The 25,811-nt window shown below is 32.0% G+C and overlaps 1 protein-coding gene across 2 annotated transcripts in view; it reads right to left on the bottom strand.

The window, feature by feature from the left end:
• Positions 1 to 25,811, bottom strand: part of LOC143195714 (phosrestin-2) — a 486,868-nt gene that overhangs the window by 345,547 nt on the left and 115,510 nt on the right. For both annotated transcript variants that reach the window (XM_076403139.1, XM_076403137.1), the window contains exon 5: positions 5,284 to 5,401. In XM_076403139.1, the coding sequence (XP_076259254.1) occupies positions 5,284 to 5,401 (118 nt within the window). The remainder of the gene's footprint in view (positions 1 to 5,283; positions 5,402 to 25,811) is intronic.

Below are 25,811 nucleotides of genomic sequence, written 5' to 3'. Positions count from 1 at the left end.
AATAACATTCTAAATCCATCAAAAATGGCATTCAAACCGTAGTAACTCATTACATTAATGTAATTGGTGTATTCATTATAGATATTATAAATAACTTATCATACTAAACTTGCATTGTTAATAAACGTTATGTTATATTATACAGCTCCTTGAGGGAGAACTATTTTAAATTATCATTGTGTAAATACATATTTTATGTTTTATGTAGTTTACATTTTTTAGCAGCAGGTCTAAAAAAGATACACTATAGATCAAATGACAGAAAAAAATATGGACACAGAGTATTACAGAGAGTAACTTCCTTCCTACCATTGCAAATTTAATCATATCGAATTGATATGGCGAAGGCAAAGAACTACAAACACCTTTGGTTTGGATGAACTGCATTAGACACACAGAAGAAAATAAGGACAAATGGTAAATATAGATGTAATAGTAATCGACTTGAATAGTGAAAGTAAAAGTCGAGTGAGAGCGATTGATAGAAGACACAAACGGTGTAACACATTACATGTAAATGTACATAATATCTACATGTACTAAATAGAGTAGGCGGATGCAGTGATTAAATTGGAATATATAGATTAAATCGGTAGAATTTTGCAAGAAAACTGTGAGATGGAAATACAACAATAAAAGATATAAGGACTAACCGTAAAAGGTAAATATACTCTCAATAAAAACAAAATACAATACTTGGATACAAATTGCCAATTAGGTGGATGAGGTCCCCATGGGATATCAACTTCTACACTACACAAAAAATCCGCATAAACCTCTATTTATAGGTGTGGAAACGGGTTCAATATAAAAATAATAAAACAACCATAACCTATAAACTATCGAACCTATGTAATTAACTCTTCTATAAGTCAATAATATATGCATTAGATTTATTATAAAGACAGTATTTTTGTTTCATAATTATATTAACATAATAAGTTTGTTATATATCGAAGCTAAAATTAACTAAAAGTTAAAGTTAACGGCAACATATACGTATTTTGATTACGAAAATTCACTGTTATTTTGAAAGTTAAGATGAAGTTCACAAAACCACAATGATAAAAAAACAAGCTAACAGGTCAATTGAACGGTCTATCATAGTAAAACCTAGCTTACCATAGTAAAACACATCTTTTTATGACAAAATTAGTTTTTTTATTCAACATAATTTCTTTCAAGGGTGATTATAGTAACTTTCCAACTTTTCGATATCATTTTTATAGTACGATTTGTTCTTTGCTTCAAAATAGGCTTTAGTTTCGGCGATCACCTCTTCAGAAAGATCTCTTTTGAGATCTGAGAACAGGAAATAGTCGCTGAGGGCCAGATCTGGAGAATCCGGTGGATGAGGAAGCAATTCGAAGCCCAATTCATGGATTTTTGCTATCTTTTTCACTGACTTGTGACACGGTGCATTGTTTTAGTAAACCAACTTTCTTTTTCTTCAAATGCAGTACAAACGGTCCAATAACGCTATGAAAATTAATCCATGTGAATCCCAAAATACAAACGCCACACCCTTACCAGCAACTGCTACGTTTTCCCACGCTTTGGAGCAGGTTCATAGTGTGCAATCCACTCGGATGACCGTCGATTGGACTTCAGAGTGAAATGAGGGAGCCATTTTTCTTTTTTTATCGGATTTATTACGCTTGATCATCTTCAAATACTGCTCCGAATTATCAACTCGTCGTTGTTTTTGGTCAAAAGTGAGCTCGCGCGAAAGCGGCACCCATTCTGTACAGAACATTCTCATACCCAAATATTCGTGAATAATATAATGTACACGTTCAGTTGATATCTTTAGAGTGTCTGCTATTTCATTCAATTTCAATTTACGGTCATTCAAAATCATTTTGTGGATTTTTTAAATGTTTTCTTCGGTAACAACCTCTTTTGGGCGCCCACTGCGTTCACCGTCTTCGGTGCTCATTTCATCACGTCTAAACTTAACATACCAATCTTTGATAGATTATGTCAAATTTAGACACGCATCTTTTGAGGGTTAGGGCTAACTAAAAAATATATGGATTTAATTCTAGTAGCGCCTCCCATACGGCAGGCCGGGAACTTTTCAATTGAGCTGTTATAAAAACATTATGAACAAAATATGTTTAAATCAAAGTACTAAACTTTGTTTTTAGAAAACATTTTAAAATCTATGAAAATAATTGTAAAGCTGATTCTTGTAGAAGTAATTATAGGTCGCACATCGTATGAACATTAATAGCAAACAAGACGGAATGAAGAATTTTTGATATACGTTTATTCCGTTCTCTATATGTCTGCTTCAATGAACCGTTTTATTGAATATTTCACGAACTATACGGGAAAAAAGCAAGAGAAATGTCATCGAACCAATTTTTTATTTCTCCTGTCACATCGCGCAATAAAAATACATTTAACTCCCCACGCGCCGTTTATCCATTATTATCCCCGTAACTATATCCCAGCCAGATGCAAGACATCCCGATACCAGCCCCCCGTTCCCCTGCCGCGCTTCCCCCGGGAACTGGAATCTAGTTTTAGAGAATTTCATTTCTTAAAGGAGCAGAAACAGCTTTCGGCTTTACGTCCCTTTTCTCGACCGCTCGTCTAATTTGCTATAAATTTTCGTAAAGTACGATTATCAGAAACGGTTTTAATTCACTGGGTTTCGTTAAATCCTTCTTAAATGAACGTCTGATTTCGCGAGAGACAATGCCAAAGGAGAGAAATTTAGAATTATTGTTAATTATATTAAAATATTGACTAGGCTCTAGCCGTTTATTTTTTTATAAGTATTAAAGCTTTATTTAAAATTAAAAACTCTTTAATTTCATATCGAATTGTTTTCAAATTTTTATTTAAATTTTATCCAAACAGATCATATTAAAATATATCCTTTCCTTCCTCTAAGTAAGTTTTGCGATGAGAGTGACTAAATGTCGTTATTTTAGAAAAGGACTTCTTGAAACTCCTAAATATGATCTCTTTTGTTTGTATATCTTAACTGTAAACCTTCTACGACTTCTCTATGGCGAAGAAACATATTTGATATCAAAATATTCTATGTTATTAAATGCTTGCATCTATTTTGACCAGAGATAAATATTGGTGAACATTTAAAGTACTAATGTAAACAATAGTTCAACAACCTAACATAACTGTTAAATCCGATGGTTTTGACATTTCTCTCTATAAAATAACAGTTTTACATTTAGTTTTATTGATTTTGAATGAATACAGACGCTGATCATAGAAAAATTTCGTTTTAAGATTCAATATTTTAATTCTTCATTTGAAGAAATCGGAAAACGTGTACGGATGCTGCTCCGTCATATTCTAAGTCTGGCTTTGGTTTAAACGATCTGAAACGTTACGTATTGCTATTGTCGACGAAAAGCGGTACTTCTACGATAATACCAAGAGCAAAACTCTATGGGATACTCCAGGGGAACCATCCAGATCGACAGCGAAGCGGAAGATCAAGTTTAGCTTTGCATATGATGGTATCAGCAAGGTGTGGAGTATTACGAGCTATTGAAATCGAATAAAACTGTTACTGCAGATATTGAAAGCGCTTAACTCTAATGACGAATTGTTAAAAAAAGACCAGCAATAGCGAGTAATAGAGTAAAGTATCCTCAAACATGACAAAACTAAAGCATGGCAAACGTTCCAAAAGTTATGAAGGATTTACTGGGGCAGTTCTAATAAATAGAAGATGTTTAGTAGCACCCAGTGGCCATTTTACCAGGAAGAGAAATAGTTAAATAATACATAGTGTAGCGACCTTGAGGCATGTCGAATTTTACATCGTGAAATAACAGTCTAAAAAAATACCCAGAAATATAATACCAGATGTTAAACACGGGCGGGTGCCAGCAGCGCCAACTAGTAAACGACAACGAATATCTGGCAGCCCCGAGACGTTTATCTGGGATATTATTGAAGGGTACTTTCACTCATTCAGTCACTGGCCATCGTTCAGTTCAGACGTGCCATCATCGACTATTCAAGCCTCGTCTACAGGTAAGCCCAGCGCGGCTTCTTTAAATCTACTTGTATTTTCCACATTTTATTTTACACAAATAAATAACGGTCGCATAATGTAAACACCTCAGTTTCATTTCGTTTTACCTCTATTCACCGAGATATAACACAACGTAAAATAGAATAAATTTCATAAACGGTTTTACTCAAAAATTATAGTATAATATTATTTGGCCAATAAAGATGTTGACTCCTTTTTACTAGAAAAATATTTACTTAGTCAATAAAGAAATTCTATCTCTATGAAAGCTTAATTCATAAAAAGCCTACAACCGTAAAAAGCGTAAAACTATATAACACGGCACGGAACACTATGAAGTATATTAAAATATTTATAGATTTATATGAAATAAGGTTAAATGTATTTTACCAAACGATATAAATGGAATTAATATATATTATGGTCAGTTTAATTAATAAACAAATCAATAAACACAATAAAACTAATAACAGCATAAAAACCAAAGTTTGCTATGCCTTCATTTGATATATTTAACGAAGTTTATTTAGTTACATTATAATTATTGTTTTTAATGATTTAATTCTCGCTATGCTATTATGTTTAACTTTTTATTTTACCAAAATGTGCTTCTGGGCCTTAAAACCTCCGTTTTTAACCACGTTGAACTTTATAATGAAATTTCTCAAAGGTTATCTTATTGAAGTAAATAAGTAAAGCGAAAATAACATTATTATTCAGAAACAAATGGACACATCACCTAAAATTCATAGATGGCGCTCGATAAATGTTAAAACAATATACAGAAAATTCTCATATATTCAGGGTTGCGTCTTAAAATAAAAAGGTAATACATTACATTACAAGGTATTACATGATTTAAACACCTAAACTACTAAACATAAAGAGATATATATTATGTTTTTATGAAGTCTCTAAAATAATATAACATATCTAATTAATTTTCTATTTCAGACTTATATTATTTATTCACCTTACATGCTATTTTAATGAATATTCGAACAAACAGTCCATGACTAGAGGGCTAACTAATAGGATTCAATTCGCCAGCTTCATTACAGGAAACGTTTGTTTTACCCCCGACACACGGCGATGCCTAACTCATTATCCCCGAAACCCAGATAATTAATAATTCATTAAGAACGGTGCAAACGAAAAGAAAACGCGAAAATCCAATTAATCAAGCGGCATTCGCCATTAAATGGACGAAATGAGCGCCCCGTATCTTTATACGGGTGTCTGATATTGAGTTTGTCACTAACCTGCAAGGGTGTGGTGAAAATTGGCTGGCCCTGTGGGGGCGGATACAGTTGAGTCAAGCACATGACGGCTTCGTTACAGAATTTCAAGCCCATTACTTCTTCATCTTCGCGGCCATATCTGAAAAAAATAATATACGTTATAACGTAAATTAGTAACATTGAAAATTCTCATGATTCTCCATGAGTATAATATCAAGTTTCTATTGGTAAAAAAGGAATATCATTTCTTTCTAATAGATGGCTATAAAGTCGCATATTTCTAATAACTAGTGATGCCCTGTAGCCAAAAATTGACCATAATTTAAAAAGAAAATCATGTTCTCTCATGGACTAATTTAAAAATATGTTACAAAAACATGTTTTTACAGAAATTTAATATAAGACCAGGAATGTATTTTATATATATATTAAAATATAAAATATATGAAACTATCTTAAGAAATAACACTCACTAACCTTTTTTAAATGGAATTCCCTTTAATTTCTAAAAGTTTTACAGTGACGGAATTGTGGTTTCAGCAAAAAAATGCCAAAAACTGATCGATTAAAACGATAATTAGTATTTGATACTTATATTAATACATTTGATTTGAAAAAACCAAAATATTTTTGTTATTAAGTCTTCAGATATACCATTAAAATTAAACTTAACAGCGATACTAATTTCTTCTTCTTATTAGAAGGTTTTTCCCTACGAGTAGTTTTTTGCGCGAAAAATTAACAGATTTTCAAATACAGTGAGTAAAAAGATGTTCTACAACTTTAAAGTGCTTACTACAACTGCTCTGAAAAGTGTCTTCGTTAACATCGTAAAGATATCAAAAGAATGTGTTAGTTTGTATTGTAAGAGCATTTGACTATGAGAAAGCTCTGTTCAAAGTGGGTGACGCGTTTGCTCACTGTTGGTCAAAAACAAAAATGTTTTGATGATTCTGAGCAGTGCTTGGTCATGTTTAAACATAGCAAACCAGATTTTTTGCTGTCATTCCGGAATCAAAATAGTACTTTTGACAGTACTGTTTCTCCTTAACTCTCAACGAATACTATTAAATAAATAATTTACAAAAAAAAATATCGAACAATGTTCGGTAAAAAACAAACGGAAATCAAAATAGAAGTAATGCCTACGTATAGCGATAGTAGGATTAGTTAACGCAACTTGGGTATTAAAAATTCACAGATCGCATTTAAATTGCCTTTTTTGTGTTCGCATTACCGATTCGCAATCGATACGGATTTTACCGTAAACGCCAGCGCGCGCGACTCATTTGTTTTATAAATAAACCAATTAGACGGCGATTTGTTTAATCCGCCACTGGAGTTGGTATTGGGGCTTATCGTTTCGTGCGCAATTTAAAAATGGCGCACCACTTTATAAATATTTGCGTCCGAAAACCTATAACGTATATATCGCCCATACGAAGCGCAAATAATTCGATTAATAACTGAAATTCATTATTTATATTTGGACAAGGTTCGATAATATATTTATTGTAGGGGAAAAGTTATTTATTCCTTCAATTCGAACTGTTATTATTTTAAAAATGACATTTTGTATTTCAGTTCATTTACAGCCGGTTTATTCTCTACCTTCCACTTCATTTCCTCTTTTCTCTTAGTACGTCTAAGAAAGTGAACGCATAATGCAAACCCTAATTTTAGACAGAAAATAAAAGCAACGAAGCGCCTTATTTTATAAATGACTGTATTACAAAGCATAATTTCCGTATATAGAACGACGTTAACCTCTACGAGATCCACTGAGTAACAAGGTATCTTACAAAGCATACTGTTTGGTACAGATTTTAGGCCGACGACTATCACCTGTTCATACTTTTTCATCCTGCCAACAGAAAGGGCTACAGAACAATGATAACAAAGTTCTTTTGCACTCAAATTGGATAATATGCAGGTCAACGACATGTTGTTCTAGCGTGACCACGCTGCATCAACATCATAGTCAGCGCTGGAGAGGAATGTGTAAAAAAACGACAACCGCACGCTTTCCACATCTAATAAAGTTCTCAATAACCTACGACCGAGTGTGAAAATGTTACCTATACAGCCTCGATTGGGTGTAAATGCTGACAGTCCTTATTAGCTTGTCTCCTCGCTAGCTTTTTCAAATCTCATTTTTATGATCTTCATAACTCCTACTGCCAAATTACTTGGTGTAATTCACTAATTAATAATTGGAACGCTGATTCGATTGGACTAATTAATCAGTTCTTATAAAGAATATCAGTGATTCACGAAATTCATACCAATGGTTTCTGGATTCACTAGAAATTTGCAACAAAAGTAACTATATTTTAGACCCGTTATTGTTATGTTATAATAAGAAGTATTACAGTTACAATTTTATATATAAAAAATTAAATAGCCGAAATATAATATAAAATATATTCGATCTTTGCGGATCGGAATAATAAGTGTGAATTATAAACTGGAATAAATGTGAATATAGACGTGAACGAACGGTTGTGAACGAACTACAACCCCTTGATTCGCCTTATTTGAGACGGCGGGTAGGTCACGTCTACCCTGAAAGCATACTGTATCTCCCAATAACCTTCAACTCTGCCCAATGGGCAGTTATACTGATACTCCCATAGGTATTAAATAAACTAGAAGCCAGAAAACGTCAATAGAACGTGATCAAACAATGACCGTCAATCTGTCAGAGAGTCCCAAACATATGGCCATAGATCTATAAAAATGCAGATATTACAAAAACCGTATAAATGTTAGAATTTTAATGTTTTCATTAACAATTTATCAAGTTTATATCTCTAACATCCTGAACACCTGCGATGTATGACCAAACGATGTTACATTTTTTTAATTAATCTCCTAGAACGTCAACAATCTGCCCGTGGGTAATAAGTATTATTATATAATTTCAATTATATAATATAACCATCCTAACATGTAGAAGATCACTTCAGTAAGTGGTCTACTGGTGGTCGACTTATTCTAAAAACTATTCTAGCTTATTCTAGAGATTATTAAATCTCACTCTATGTGTCTATAAATCAGTTCGTATGGTAGTTTGCGTTTGAGCCTACGCACTTCATTGTCATCGCGAACATTTGACTGTTTGGCGAGTTCATTGGGATGCACTAATATTATTTCAGAATACTTCGCACTAACACTCCGAATCACACTCATTATGGGTTCTATGGGGATATCGCGCTGAATCAATTTGTTGGACACGTAATTGTTAAGGTTGTTGGGCATCGACGATGACTCGCAACACTTTATTCTCGAACCTCTGGAGGATATCTCCTACAGTTCAGTACCATAGGTCCAAATGGGCCTAAGTATTGACTTATACAGTAAAACCTTATTATCTAATTATAATTTAGATTTACGCCCTATCAGCCAGTACATTTGGTTTAGCTAAAGCCCAAGCTGTTTCCGTTTTAAAACTATATGTTTTTTTCCATGTCAAAGATCGATCGAAATGCATTCCCAGATATTTAATGTTGTATTCTTGCGGAAGTTAATGATTATTCAATTTTATTGAGGGACATGTTCTTCTACAAAGGGTGAATATCACATGTGTAGATTTTGTCTCATTTGCTTTGATACGCCACGTTTTCAGCCACAATTCGACTTTGTTAAGATGAAGTTGGAGGTTTCTTGTTGCTGATATTGAATCCTCATGTGTTGATAAAACCGCTCTATCGTCAGCATATGTTGTAACAGCAGAGTTTATTGAGGTTGGTAGGTCAGCTGTATACAATAGATATAACAATGAGCCAAGAACACTGTCCTGCGGAACACCAGAATATATTGTATGTCAGAATATATTGTGGTCAGTATATTCGTCACCATGTTTGACAACAGAATGTCTGTCTGTGAGGTACGATTTTAGCATTTGAAAGTGCGTATAGTGCTATGTTATATAAGAAGATGAATGCATGCTATTACCATTGCTAGTATATTTTGAAACATACATGGTTCACTTTATGTAAATGCCATTACTAGGTATGTGCTGCAAAAATTCCTTTTTGTCTGACAAGTAATAAAACTACGAGGTTGAAACTGTTGCAAATGGCATGTCTAGTCAGTTAGTCTCATTTTTGCTCTTTTGGATCTTACTCCTCCCGCGTAAATTTCCTAAAACATGAACTACTAAGCTAGCCTAATCCTAAGATATTTTAAACTATTCTTCATTCTAAGTTTACAATTTTTAACTTGACAGATTCAACTTAGTTTGGACGAAAACTAAGTCTTGGAATTCATAGCATTCAGAATCTTTTTTGTTTTCGATTTTTTTTCATTGACATCATAATCACAACTTCTAAATAAATAAAACTAAACCTGGAGATTGGGATATGACGGGGCAAGCAGATTTCTGCAAATTAAACAAAAACGAATCGCTGAAAATCTCAACAATACTAAATGTAAAATTGTTGCTTTATATGAAGAAAGTATTAAACCTTCGAATTTAAATATTAATACAGGTTGTTTACATTGGTAGTTTGCTTTTCCACCAATAGATATCGTCCATCAAAATACATGCAAATATCTAATAAAAAGAGGTTTGGAAGGAGAAATTTAGTTACATAGAAGAAATGAAGTTACATGGTGAAATGCACCTTAGAGAGAAGAATATCAGATAAAAGTGACAAACATTACTATTACAAAAGTAAAACTGGTGCATCATTTGCGCTAGGTGAAACTGCGACTGTATATTTATTAGATAGGCTGGCTTTACTAGATGGAGTTGTTTGTTAGAAGAAGCTGAAATTATGAAGCTATAACTTCCTACTTTTTCACCATGATATTTTATATTACGCTGATTTAGCTATGACGCATTTCAAACTATTTTTTAGAATTAAAAAAAGCAGCTTCGAGAACTGAGTTTATTAAAACATTAAAACAATTACATTACCTACAAAAGGGATTACTTTTAAATGCATAAAATCAATTTGGAAAAATAAATAACTCGCTGGTGTTTTATTTCAAAACTTTTACTCTCTATTGATCGAAGTACTATATTTAGAAAAGCAACTGGGAGTGTAAATATAGAAATGGTGAAAGTTTTAAACTTGTGAGCGAATAAGGTTGTAACCTTCAACTTTCTTTCGCTACTCATGTATTATATTTTTATCGACGATATAGGGTATCCTAAAATTTCCGCTGAATGTAAATTAAATAAATACCACGGTTTTTTTTAAATCAAAAGATACATATAGGATACAAAATGCCTCTACAGCTTTGTTTATATTTCGTCAAAGTTTTCCATACTAATTTTGCTAAAATGTATCAGTGAAACGTTGAATATACATTGTATATTCAATGTTTATTACCCTTCTTCGATATACAGGTGGGTGTAGAGATATTGCATCATCACACTTGACTTCAAATAAACTTTTAAAAATAAATTGAGTTATCACATCGATCAAACCTAATCGAAACGCGACTGACTGTTATCATGTCACGATATCGAGAATTAGTATCTGTCCAATGGAGTGAATTCCAATGATGCATTCAACCCAACAGTGACACACAGTACATTTGTCTTTTAATACATGAATGTTAGATAAATTAAAATGAGCCTCATCCCTTAAGATGACTTTTGTTCAACATTTAGTACGTTTTTATTGCATTTTTTATTTCAATTCTTGAGACGTTCTTTGTACTTCGTGTTCTTGGCAATTCTTGTGCACGATACCAATTTGGAAGTCTATTTCACCAGCTCTCTCACGCATAGCGCTTGTGATTGAACGTCCACTAAGTTTACCATTAGCAGTTATTCATCGCAGTTACAGACGAAGTTAAATCGATATTTAAATCCTATGTTATATAAATTTTGGCAAAGGTTTCATAATTCGTGAAATTTTTAATGAAGCTGAAGTAACTTCTGAAATAATTTATCGAAACTGTTCAGCATTTGCTCTCTCATATGATATGCCATTTTTTCAATTTTTTTGGGGACATTAATGAACACCAGCTGAATTCGAACTAACGAGATCCAAGACATAGAAAAATAGAAATTTCACGTTATAGGCGAACTTGGGGAAATGTTTTGCTTAGTTCAATCGACGGTAGCGCAAAAAATGCAAATTGTGATTGGCTAGTTTAAATTTCTGGAGCCGCCACTAAAATGGAATGTGAATGGTTGGTCAAATTGTGTGAAGCCATCATTTTCTATGGGCATCCATATTTTTGTTTGTTGTTTGAAAGTTTTGGTGTTTGTTAAGGTCAAGGAATCTTCGTTTTACGTTGTGCATATTTTCTATTTTACATTAGTTATTATTGAATAATAATATTAAAATTGATTAAAATGCATCCGTGTAGTAAAATATTTAGTACACCTGGGTGTAAATCAACTACCGAAATTAGACATCGTTTCCCAAAGAATGATATCGCTGATCACCTATCTAAAATGGATTGATCAAGTAAATAGTAGTAAATTATTTGAACTAAGCACAATGCAAATATATCAACCTCATCGTGTCTGTGACAGACATTTTAGTGCAGAATTTAGAATTACTCTTCCTTTACGAACAGGTATTTGGGCAAATGCATATCCAACATTGTTTTTATCAAGTATATATAAAATTATCTATCTATTATATGTTTGTTTATCTATTGTTTGTTTACAGAAAGTCAACCTACTTATGAAGATGTTAGTAATAATAAAAATACTAATTCAATTACTCTACCAAGCTGTATGTATGCTGTCAATGTAATGTCTCCATATAAAGAAGTCTTACAAGAAGGTAACAATTAAAATAACTGGATAATTAATACTAATAAATACTAATTTCAATTGTAAAATATCTTTAAAATATTTGTAATACTTATGTAATACTTTAACTTTTTAGAACAATGGTCAGTGTTCAATCACTAGGTTGTTAAATCACCAGCTGAGTCTATATTTTGAGTTCCAGAGAACATTGCTCTGAGGAAAACAAAAGTGCAATTTTGCACCTTAGTTTATATTTAAGGCTATTTCACAAAACTTCTGAAAAAAGAGAAAACATGTAATATTTGTCTACATTCTATATTAAGTAGTTTCACAGATCAAATACTCAATCAAATTGACAACTCCATGAAGAGTCCATGAATGTTTGTAGAGCTTTAAGCTAAATGAGCCTTTATGTGATACCAAGATTTTGCCATAAAAACAATATATCAGTTATTTTGAGAGATATCTTTAAAAAAACATATACATTTTGTGTTTTAACTGTCAAAATACTTAATTTAACAGTTATTAGGAGGTGCTCATTGTATATTTGGTTTAATCAAGTTAATGCAATATTAACAGGGAAGGACTTAAAGTATACTTAAAGTTTACCTTCAGTATAACAAAAGTAGAAAATACAACTATAATAGACCCCATAAAATTGATGACATTAAACAAATACGAAAAAGCGAGAAGGCCTTATAGAGGAATATTTTAATTTTGTCTGGAATTGAGCTCTTAATTTTTCTTTTATTTACACTTATATAGTTTTTCATTTTTGCTTTTTGCTTATGTATTTATATTATTTAAATTTATGTATATTTGTATAGGATTTTATTTTAAAAAATTAATTTTAAAAATTATAATTGATTTTCATTTGAATACTAATGGCCAATAAATGTGACGCCATAAAGTGTAATCACGTGAAATGGGGGACCGATTAAGGCAATCTATTTTCCTTACATGTTTCTATATAAGCATTTTAAACTAACCAATCAAATTCAAGTTATCATCGCCACCCCTGGTTCGACTAAGCGATACATCGCTCCAGAGTTTATCATTATAGTTATAACCCCCTAATCCAAGACCTTGACATGGCCATATGGGCATATATACAATGTATAGTTATATCACGTAACCGCTATGGTCGTGGCTATAGATTACAGACTTTGAGTCTTGTTTCAGTTGAAGACAAGCGTGAGATGGCACATGAGATGAGAATCAGAACGGGCAAGACGTTGAGACTGCAATTCCCACTTAATTGTTGGTCATGTGGTCGACCTTTATCATGCTAAAGAAAACGCTTTTCATGCTCAGCGCCCGGCTCAAAAGCACTAATTGTGATCGATAGCAATCCCCATTGATACTTTCATCGACTAATGCCTTCATATCCTCGTCCTTAAATTTTTTGGGTCTTTATCTTCTATATATGTGAATGTCTTAAAACGTTGAAAACCAGTATTCATGTATTGAAATCGATAGAACATGGTTATCATAAAGTCCACAAAGCATTCAACGATCTACAGCCGCCTTTTACTTCAAATTAAAGAAATAAACTAAAACTTCCCGAAAATGAAATTAACTCGATATAAATTTAGATATTTTCAACGCTCTGAAAAAAATTTTCTTCACACTTCCTTTAAAATATAATTAAGGCCTGATTGATTGATTAAAATTTTAAAAATGGTATTCATTGTACTCACAATTGAAGAACATTGAATGTGAAAAAGGAAACAGATTGTTAGTCTGCGAATAGAGTATCGTCCATACAGTAACTGAAGCGCTTCATGTTTCGTGGCGAATTTTTAATTTATCCATTGACTGTGGAATTTCCAGGTCACGATGCATATCTTCATTGCGTACATATCAAGGTGCTGTCCATGCGCGCAATACCTTGTTCCGGAATCCTTAAATTTTTTTTACATTATACTGGATACAGCTCCACAACTGAATCCCATCAGCAGTATCTTATTATAAACTGACATTTTGGATTTTCTTTGAATGAGCTAATACAGGTTTTTTGTTTTATTTTGAGTTCGGCTAATGGCGCTTTGACATGCTCCCTCCATATTAATTTGTCTAATTTGTCTTTGTTTGTAATAAATCTAGTGTAATGCCTAAATATTTAGCACAATTTATATACATTATTAGCGCACCATCCGACAATTTCAAGACTGGTGGGTTGTTTCGTTTCTTGTTGGTAAAATTTGGGACAGATTTTAACTCATTTAATTTATCCTCTCCATTGTTTGATCCAGTTTATTAGTTTATTGCTAGTTGCTTGTAGTCTCCTTATGGATGCTTCTTGGTTCTTGCTCAATCAGTGCTTTACTATTCGCAAATGTAGCTATCGTAATTCCCTCGGGTTTTGGAAGTATAAAATAGATAGAGATAACATTATATATATCCAATAGACTTTTTGGAATTAAACAAAAAGAAGAATATATATATATATATATATATATATATATATATATATATATATATATATATATCAAACCCTGATTCCAAACTTTATCGAAGACTTGTACTACATCTAGGAAAACACATTTCTTTTTCTTCCAAAGAACGCCTAAACCCATCAGAGTAAATTCAAAATTCTAATAGATTACAGAAAACTGTTTTAGATTAACTGGGTATTTTCACACGACTCCAAAGGACTAAAAATACAGGCATAATGAACGGTACGGGCGTTTCCAGTTCCATAAAAACAAAACGAAAGGAGTAAGAGGTAAGTAAATGGGAAACGTTACGGAAAAAACGTTAATGTGTTTACTGAAATATTCCCTCATATAAACGCTGAACTCGCGAAATTCTTTTAAAAACGTCAATACGCGGCGCAAAATAAAAATACGACTAGTAGTAAACGTACGCGAAATGCAAAAATAAAATAAATATTTATTAACGTCGCCAAGTAATCGAAATTGTTTTCCCTCCCTTTTTAAATATTTACTCCTCGCGTTATTTTTAAGTTAGGTAATTTTATTATTTATAAACAGGAAAATGTATGAGAACTGTTGAAATATAACCCCCAGAAGTGTAACAAATGGGCAAAGGTATTTTGTAGTTACTAAAACATGAAGTAGTCTTGAATGTGTCTTTTATATGCAGAAGCTAAAATATACTTTTTTGTGTTGTAATGTTATACTTCCAGTTACTTGCTATTCTTGTATAATGAAAATGAAGTAGTCCAGCTCTTAACTGAAACAGTTGAACGACTAGTAGATTTTAATAAATGAAAATTAAAGGTTTACATCGTTTCGCTAAAACTACTGTGACCAAAAATAGTTAGACATTTTAATTATTTAGAAACAGGAAAATATATGAGAACTATTGAAGTATAACCCCCAAAAGTAAAACAAATAGTCTTGAATGTGTCTTTTATATGCAGAAGCTGAAATATACTATGTTGTGTTGTTATGTTATACTTCCAGTTACTTTTATTCTTGTATAATGAAAATAAAGTAGTCCAGCTCTTAACTAAAATAGTTGAACGACTAGTAGATTTTAATAAATGAAAATTAAAGGTTTACATCGTTTCACTAAAACTACTGTGACCAAAAATACTTAGGCATTATATTATTTTTTAACAGGAAAATGTATAAGAACTATTGAAGTATAACCCCCAAAAGTAAAACAAATGGGTGCTGATATTTTGTAGTTACGAAAACATGAAGTAATCTTGAATGTATCTTTTATATTCACAAGTTGCAATATACGTTTATTTCTTTCAAAATTATTTCGTGTTGTTACATTAAACTTCCAGTTGCTTTTATTATTGTATAATGAAAATCAGGTATAGTCAGTATGGTATAGACATTGATTCTCGCAATGTTGTTGCAATTACTGGAGTTTTATTATATTTTGACTCTAATAAAACAACGTTGTAATCTAAATAATACATCGAAGAAAACATGTTGTCAAATATAATTTATTTTAACATTATAGTACATCTAATGCATATATTATCGAAGGACTTGAAACTACAATTAATGCAGTCATAATAGCGTGTAGGGTAAGGTTGTGTTTTATTATATTTTCATTGAACTCTTTTACACACCACCCATGAGTTCTAGACGCGTCCGTTTATGTAGTGGTATCAATACTTAACGCGTCTCTGATCAGCTACTTCGAACAGGAACCAGATGCTGGAGACGATATAAGACATGAATACTCCAAAATGGACTGGAGTCACTCAAATCAAGATGATAATAAGAACAGTATAAAGACAAAAAAAGGTAAACATTAGAATAAAATTTGATTAAGTTTTGTTAGTCATCACATTTATTAATAATTCATTGCAGATATATTGTTCTTCATGATGGAAACAGGAATGGTTTTATTTCTGGAGAGTTAGTGTTTCTCTACAAGTGCAAGGACGACTACCATGGAGAAATGAAAATAATAGTTATTGTTATGAACAATACCACTGGTGGAAAAAGTCCTAACGAGTTGATCGACAAAGGCTGTAATTAAGGAATGGCTTCCAAAGCGTAAGTTAAGTTTTGGAGAAACTTTACTAAAGAGTGAACTGTTTCAAATTGTTACTCAAGAAATATAAATGATATGTTGATGTAATTTACTTTTTCAAAAATAAGGCTGAAAAAGATAAATAGTAGACCAGATTACTATCACTGCTATATTCTGTATTCAAACCAATCTATATAGGGTGTAGCAAATAATTATTACAAGGCAGATATGCAGATGGAGAAAAATATAGTAGACAATGCCTCCTTCCACATATCCAAACAGTTCTCATTAGTTGGTAAAAATAACGATGATGAATGATAAACTTGATCAGACAGACTAAAGAAGAAGTTGACAGTTGGTGGAATTATGAATAAGATTCGAAAGTAAGAGAGATTACTTAAGATTGGCTATATGCATGCTTAGTTATTCATTTGAATAGCGATTCCGAAAGGAACAATGGTTGAATTACACTTACCATATATATTATGATATAATGCTAACAACCGAAAATTGAAACAAATAAAGGTAAGTATATCATTAAAATAAGGTAACTCTGTGCATCGATATGTGTGTATTGAGTGTATTGTTCAAAATATACATGAGCATTTCGTTAGAATGTGTGAAGGCAGAAGGAATACTAACGGTTTTGGAGATATGACAAATGTGTTAGGCAGAAAAAGGCAGTGATTAAATATATCAAGAAAGATATATACAGGTAGTAACAGAACAAACTAAGGATAAGCACAGTGGCATTAAAATTACTTAACAAGGTAACACTGCACCGAAGGAAACAAGAACTAAATATAAAAGGTAAATATGCTATCTAATAAATGTACAATACATGACTTGGGATATACAATTATTAGTGAGGTGTATTAGGCACCAGGGGATACCACCTGCATAAAAATCTACATAGAACCACAGAGGTAGTATAGAAAAGAGTTGAATGTGAACATAATAAAGCACAACCCTAACATACAAACTGTTATGACTGTATATTTAATTATAGTTTAAGTACACTAGAGAATATGTAGTAAATATACTTTATATTTATATATTTATATTATTATTTTTGTTTCATTATTTATCTATTTAGAATAGAATGTTGTTATATATCAAAACCAAAATGAACTAAAGTTGAATCGGCAACATTCCGACGTTTTGACATCACAAATTTCGATGACGTGAGTTCTCTGTTTTACTGAATCGGCATGTGCTTGTCACGTCAGACCAACTAATACATTTATATCAATGAAACGTGTTAAAAAGGAAACATTGACCGTATTGTATGGAAGAAAATTCAAAAGATTTTAATTTATAACCCTGCTAAAACTAATGGCTATATTGTATATAAAAGTGGGACTACACACGAGACAGCGTTATAAAGAATATTCAAATATCTTAGACTCTCGTAACGCTGTGAATATAACTTCTTTTGATCGCAATGAAGACCTGTATCAAGACTTAAGAATACCTAAGAATCAAAAAGAAAATCAAAAACCTGGATGGAAAACCAGTTCACACCTTAATGGCAATTAATTGTCTAAATAACTTAATGTCTAGAAGAACAGTTTCGATATAGATTTAAGTATGAAAATATTTAGTATTAATTTACTAAATGTTATCGTCAATCTTATAATCAGAATTATATTTGATACTTTAACCCCATTTAATACTATCTAACCAACATTATCTTAAAGATCCACAAATTAATTATTTAACGACCCTGCCTTTGTATACCCTACGAAAAAACAACCTTCTATATTGCTCTGTTCAACCCTTTAGCCTCTGTAGGGACGCCGAGAAAAAAATCGTTAAGTCCAGCTTTTGCCATTGAATGTGTTTTTGGTAACAACGTCTTCGACTTAATTGCGTTCCTCGAGCTGGGAAATCGGAGTTTGTTGTCCTTTTCTCCGTCTCTATCTCTTCATCCCACTTTCTCGCTCAGTCAACGACTTCTGCGTTTATTATTACGTCCAGAAATAATGATGGAGTTTACGAATTTTAATTTCGTATGGACATGAAAAAATGGTGTAATTCAGGCGTCTAGACTGTGTTTGCGTAAGGAGGGCTGTTTGTATGAGCGTCGGTTCATGATATTTCTGTGTCCTAAAATAGCGCGTCCCTTGTCCTTTCATTAAAAGCATGTACTACGGGCGGAATAACCCTAAAAGTAATATGGGTATGAAGTCTGTTAATTTCCATAAATATGAATAGCATTTTGCGATTAAAAATTAATATCCGTAAATTACTCGTTTACACAATTAAACTTTTATGTGTAATTTTACTTTTGCAGCCTCAAAAACGCATGTTCAAATTCATGTTTCCTTCTTTACCACTTTTTCTACGAATAAACCTGGGTACTAAATATTTCCTAAACTCTCCACAATTCATACCTCCTTTTATATAGCGCGTATTCCAGTCTGTCAACACCACACCCTGAAATATGTCTTTAAAAATTCAATTTAATGTTTCCTGTTTTCTCTATTTATTTTTACAATAGAAGCAACCCACATGGCGCACAAGACTTTAACGTTTGATTTCAGGATGTACAGGATAGAGATGAAATAAAATGTAATCCACGCAATATAGTACATCTTGTTACTTGTTGGTAACTTCCTTGTAAATAATGCCCAGTCTTACCAAGGTTGTAACCTTGGTACGGTTTGTTAATCATCTGTTAAAACAAACGATCGGTAAAAGGATCTCCCAAGCTTTCGAAGAGGGCAAATTGTCGGAGATTTTTAAATTTAATTATTATATTGTTACTAGTCGTTTCCGACTAACCTAAAATTTGCCTTTATGATAATTTAAATCTAGGTATATAACTAGGAGGACCCATCGGCCCTATTTCATTCTCTAATCAGATGGTTTGATTCTTTTGAGTCTGTGTCCTGTTCTGGTGGTAGAGTTGCAATATTTTAATATTCGTATGAGAATGGAGTCTTTCCTCATGCACCCTTGCAATTCTCTTGATTTCTTAACTGATAGTCCTATAGAATTTGGGTGCGTTCACAACACCGTGATATCGTAATTTTTGTTCCAATTAGCCAGTATATTTTCCTATTTTTCAATTCCAGTTCTTTTTTTTTTATTGTATGTTCCTTCCAGCAAAATTTTTCATCAAGATTCATTCCGAGATATTTAGCGTTGTTGCTATATGAAATGTATTATTTAATGTTATCGGTGCTTGTACGGTCTGATGGTAGGTGAACTGCACATACACAGATTTACTTTCGTTAATTTTTATTTTCCAAGCTTGTGTCCAATTATATATATTGTCACTTGCCTGTTGTAATTTTTGTGACACTTCTTCACTATTGTCTCCGATAGCTATAATCGCAGTATCATCAGCAAATGTAGGCATCGTAATATTCACCATTTGTGGTATATCACAAGTGTAGAGTAGATAAATATTGGCCTCAGTACACTTCCTTGTGGCATATCTGCTTTAGTTTCTTTTATTGTGAAGTAAGCTTCTTCTTGTTTGACTCTAAACATTCTGGTTCTAATGTACGATGATCTATGATCAGTTTTATTCTTTTCAATAGGAGTTTTTCAAAAACCTTAGATATTGTTGATGACAATATAAAACAACTGCGGCAAAGATGACAGCAGAGCACAACACTCATCTGAGTAATTATGTTTGATTTTATGATTTATGATTGTGAAACCCTTTATAAGAAAATCAGAGTAGTCGGCTGATCGGGATAATGTCGCGGTATTCAGGTAATCCTCTCAATCGCATCACTAACCTGGTTACTGCGAATTAATATCTCGACATCTTCAATGATGAACTTCTTAATATATTGCTTCCAAATGCCGCCATTTTCCAAGATGATAAACATAGCCAAAAAGTTCAGCCTTGGCAACTGAATATTATAATCATTAACATAATTGAACCTTTAAGGAGTTTTAGGGTAGAAATCGAGGAGTATATTTCTATATCACTGTAGCTTTTGGCGGATATTTTGGAATCAGAACAGAACAATATGAATCTATTATACCAAGAATTGTTACTGTTGAAATTGTAAAAGCAAAAGGTTGCTCAACACGTTATTGATAAATTATTATTGTATATATGTCATATTATTTCATCCGTCCCTTGTATATTATTTGTATAAATAAAATTCCATCTTTTTAAAACTAAAAAAAGTATGCCACAGCTCGTAATTTCAGATTTTTATATTTTATAAAGTTAATTTATTCAAATAAATACCATTATAAAATAGCAATTATATTTGACCGGTTATTATGTAGTATCAATTTTCTAACAAAACCTAAACCATTGAAGAATCTATGAGCTATTTGTGTCAAAAACTGAAACTACATAAGCTTTAGCTGTAGCAGCTCATGGTGAACAATTCATTTCCATTTCCACAAAACACTTAGCATCGCCTACCACAACGTCAATGTCGGCTTCGAAACAATTCATTAAGCTTCTCAGCGTTGCCACCACAATAATTTTTGCACGTTATTGCCGTACGTCATATAGTGATTCATAACCCGTAATTATTGGTTTCAAAAAATGACCCAATTCTAATTCATTTCAGAAAAAAAATACACATAGAAGCAACAGACAAAAAAAAAGTTCACTGTTAATTCATATAGAAACCAATTATCGGGTTACTTTGAACCTGCGTTGCATTGTTCTACTTCCAGAACCTTCCGGAGCCATTTTCAAATCCCTACAACTTTTTGCGATGCAAAGGCGGCTATAGTATGGATTCACAGAATAACTATTACTATAGATACGCAATTTTAAAGAAAAAAACTCCACCAGCTTTATACTTATATTCATGTTTGTTAAACATCGCAATAACCTTACAAAGTCATTTAGTACCATTTATTATAAATATAAATAAATAATTATTTCCGTCAGTTTAAAAAAAGCGCAAGTTTATTCTAAAGAAACATCATTGTCATAGTTTACCAGCTTAATTAAATTGACTGTCTAATTTCAGTTCCAAAAACGTCATTTAAATTATAAAAGGCTGTCACAAATATTTCAACGATTTCAACGTAAAAATTGAAAATAGAAATTTCTATATCAAATCATTTTGAGTTTAATTATTTTCCATATTAAATGTTACTCAGAATTTCATCTTACAACATAAGAAATAGAAACAGTATAGCTTCATATTCATTATACATCGATAAACTTCTAAAAATGTATTTGTTTTATTTATTCAAAAAACACAACAAATGTCTCAAGATGGCTACACTATAGCACATTAGAATATGAACTCATTGGTTATTAGCATCAAAGATGAGATATTCTCGTAACTCAGAATGCACATGTTACCACAGAAAGCTCCGAGAATGTAGCAATAATATACTCTAATTTACAGAATCATTAATTTGCAGTATTATTAGATTAAGAATCAAACCAAAAATAAGAACAATATGTAATAAGTTATAGAATTATAAAAATATATAAAAGTATATCCTTCCTTAAACGTCGTTCACTTATTCCAATCAATAACATATATTTAAAAACATTTTTAGTTTTATAAAGAACTTCAAAAATAGACCGGATTACTTCAAAGAATTTATTTTTTTTAACACGGAAGCAATGTGTTATGGACGATAATTTGGCTAACATAAAATTTCTCATAGTTATTTATAAAATAAAAGTACCAAACATAATTATTATATAACCCTATATAACCTTGTGTGCAAACATAAGCTTCAAATATCATTACACTCGAGTCTTTTATCTTGTTGACGTCTGTTCAAAATGTCATGAGATAAATTAACGAAAAATATGGCAGAAATAAACTTATCTTTATAAGTTAGATCAAGAACTCATAAACAATTATTTAATAATGAAATATTTAGCCATCTTCATAATGTTCTCGTAATTTTTCTCTATATCAAAAAAGAAAATAAAACTTTTTCGCCTGACATGTCAACAGTTTTTATTTTAACTCAAAAGAAACAAATATATGTTATTGAGGGACAAAACCGACAAGTTTTGAAATAGTGGTTAATAATAGATATCTATATAGTTTTTATTATTGCGGCTATATATGCCATTCTAGAGAAGTATTTACTTTGTTATAAATATAATATGAACGCAAAAAATATTGTTGTTAAAAAACAAAATTGCTTTTATTTGTAGAGAAGAATTTCAACCAGTTTTGATGTTCAAAATGGCACAAAATCCTATATATTTTTTATTTTATTTTATCGACGCGCATCAATAGTGCATTTTATCAACAAGGGTTTGTCTGGACTGCTTAACGTGGGCTAGTAACCACAGTCCTCGGTGTTTTACTCAGCATGGATACTGATGTGAGATGATATTCTTTGCCAGATTTCATGAAGTAAGAGTAAGAGAAAGTAAGAGTGTAATCATAATTATAAAGAATCATAAACATAAATTTACAACTATGCCCCAGCAGGGCTCGAATGAAACCAACTATATGTATTTAAAGAGCATTTTCAGTTTTTTAGAGTTCAAAAATAAAAGAACCGACTTGATAGCGTAGTGGTAAAGGTGACAGGACGGTCCTCCTGTTTAAGATTTTTGATTGTCCTTGGGCAAGAGTGCAAAATCCGATAAGGAAAATGATCGCATATACCAGAAATGTAACCAGGTTGGGTAAGACCGGATGTCTTTTGGGATGATTTCTAAGTTGGTCACTCGCCAGTCGCTGGCTTAATACCGAGGACCATGGTTCGTTATATATATATATATATTGTGAAATTTCGCAACTTTACAGTACGCCACTATATCGGAAACTAGAGTCACAGATACCAAGTCGAACTATATATAATCTATTCAAAGTTTTTTATATATTTGCATCTTGGAAATTTATGACGTCAAAACATCGCAATGTTGCCGCATCAACTCTGAGTCTTAGTTCAGTTTGGGTTTGACATACAAGAAAATCTAATCTAAATAAAATAATTGAACAAAAATGTTATCAAATATAATTTACTTTAACATTATAGTATCCAAAAACTATAGTTAATTGTACAGCCACAATAATTTATAGGTAAGAGTTAAAACCTCTTAACACTATAGCTTTAAAGAATTTTGTATACCAGCCGTTTTCCGTTTGTCAGACGTATGCAAAATTATTGAAAATATTAGTTATTATTACTACAGATTAAAAACCGGCAAACGTTATTTTAGCGCTTTGATTACTTTGATAAATTTTAAAACACTCCGTAATATATCGTATCACTTTGTTTGAAAATGCCGAAAACAATCAGGGTCACAAATTGGTTGCGGCTTTAATAAAATATTTCGAAAAGGAACGAGATAATGGAGGCCCCCTTTTGTCTATAATTTCCGTTAGAGAGGTAATTATTAATGATATTAAATAATATAAGTCGTTACAATTTTATAGAAAATGTATTTAGCGGGTTGCTGCCGCGCTAAATATTAGTGTAAATACTGTGAATAACATCACTTACAAAATGCAGAACAATACGTTAGATTCACACAAGAAACCTGTCAACATACAAAATGGGTGCCGAATCTTGACCATCTTGATATTGGCTCTATTCTAGATCAAATATACGATTCTAGATCAAGAACTGTTTGGATATGTGAAAGGAAGCATTGTCAACTATAACACCTTCGGTTTAAATGAACTCGATAAGACATACAGAGAAAGTAATTGATAAATGAGGGAATCGTGAACATGTTTTAGACAGATTGGAAATTAACAGTTTAGTGATTGAGTTAAATAGTGAGTCGGAAAGTGAAAATGACTAAAGAAAACTTTCAGGATATGTGATAATGTTATGCAATGCTGGAAATTCCTGAGACAGAGTGATAAGAGTGGAAACAACTAAAGGTATGCACATAATTAATATAACATAACTATAGAAAGTGGTATTATAGGGTGTGAATGTTCAGAATTAAACATGAACATTAGGTTAGAATTTATGAGGAGAGAATGAATACTAACAGTTTTTTAGATATGGTAAATACATTAGACCGAATTCACTGATTAATTTTATGAAGAATGATGTACACAGATAGTATCAGAAGAAATAAAATATACAGCGATACCAAGATGACTTGACAAGTAAACACACCATCGAAGAAAACAAAAACTAAATGTAAAAAAGTAAATATGCTCTCGAATGAAAGTAAGATACATTACTTTGATATATAATCGTTAATTAGGTGGATCAGGCTACCAGGGGGATACCACTACATAAAAAACATGCCTAGAAATTCTACCTCATAGGTGTTGTGGAAAAGAGTTCAATGTAAATAAAATAGCTCTAACCTACAACATATTTTACGTGAGTTGTTAATTGTATTTTAAAATCCTTCAATAATATATATGTTAGATGTACTATAATGTTAAAATAAATTATATATGATAACATTTTGTTCAATTATTTTATTTAGATTAGAATTTTCTTGTATGTCAAAGCCAAACTGAACTAAAACTCAGAGTTGATGCGGCAACATTGCGATGTTTTGACGTCACAAATTTCCATGACTCATATATAAAAAAAACTTTGAATAGACTATGTAAAACAAGCCTAAGCGCATTATCAACATTAAAACTAATATTTAATTCATGAAATAAGTTTCAATAATTTCAATTAAATTAAAATTTCAATTGATCCAAACCGTAGGTGCACAAAGAATATGAAATTGTTGAAAAATATACAAGAAGTTATTATTATTTATTGTGAAATTTTGCGTTCCTACACTACATCACTGTTATACTAAGTAGAGTCAAAGATACCCAGCAGAAACTTATGTATGAAATACATATAAACCAAGCCTGAGTGCATACACCAACATTTAAACTAATATTTAATTAATGAAATAAGTTTCAGGGATTTCATTTAAACTTTTTTGAATGCGCGCCGTTAAAGTTACCTACTCGACCAGACACAAAAGGACACGTCCTCTCCTATCGCTGCTACTATTTTCGACGATCTCGTCCGTAATTTCGGGGGTGCGGATCTCGTCTAGAAAAGTCGACAAATTTACTTTCCCGTAATTTCCATTCGGGAAATCTCGACGGGCGCACGTTGAAACATTTAATTCTCGCCGGAGTACCAAGTTCGTTTCCCGTGAAGGGACTTCTTTGGCCGACTGGCAATTAAATTATGGTCGGCTTTGTGCCGAACAACAAAGGCCAATTAATAGTTTCTGAGAAAAACAATGATAACGAACGGGAATTTTACTGCAAAGGGTTGTTTGGCCAGACGAGAGCACAAATATATACACCAAAGTAAATGTGGCATATCGGTAACCCAAAAAAGGGGATGTATATTTAACGAAATTAATTGACGATTTCGTATAAATAGTATAATTAATCATGGGAATTAGTTAATTGAAGAATTTTTTTTAACATTTTTTTATTGT

This window comes from Rhynchophorus ferrugineus, unplaced genomic scaffold (assembly GCF_030347505.1).
Source record: "Rhynchophorus ferrugineus isolate W39M unplaced genomic scaffold, kcgeb_rfMv2 rfM4, whole genome shotgun sequence".
Lineage (NCBI taxonomy): Eukaryota > Metazoa > Arthropoda > Insecta > Coleoptera > Curculionidae > Rhynchophorus > Rhynchophorus ferrugineus.
The sequence above is the reverse complement of the archived record's forward strand: the minus strand, read 5'-3'. Positions and strand labels throughout refer to the sequence as shown.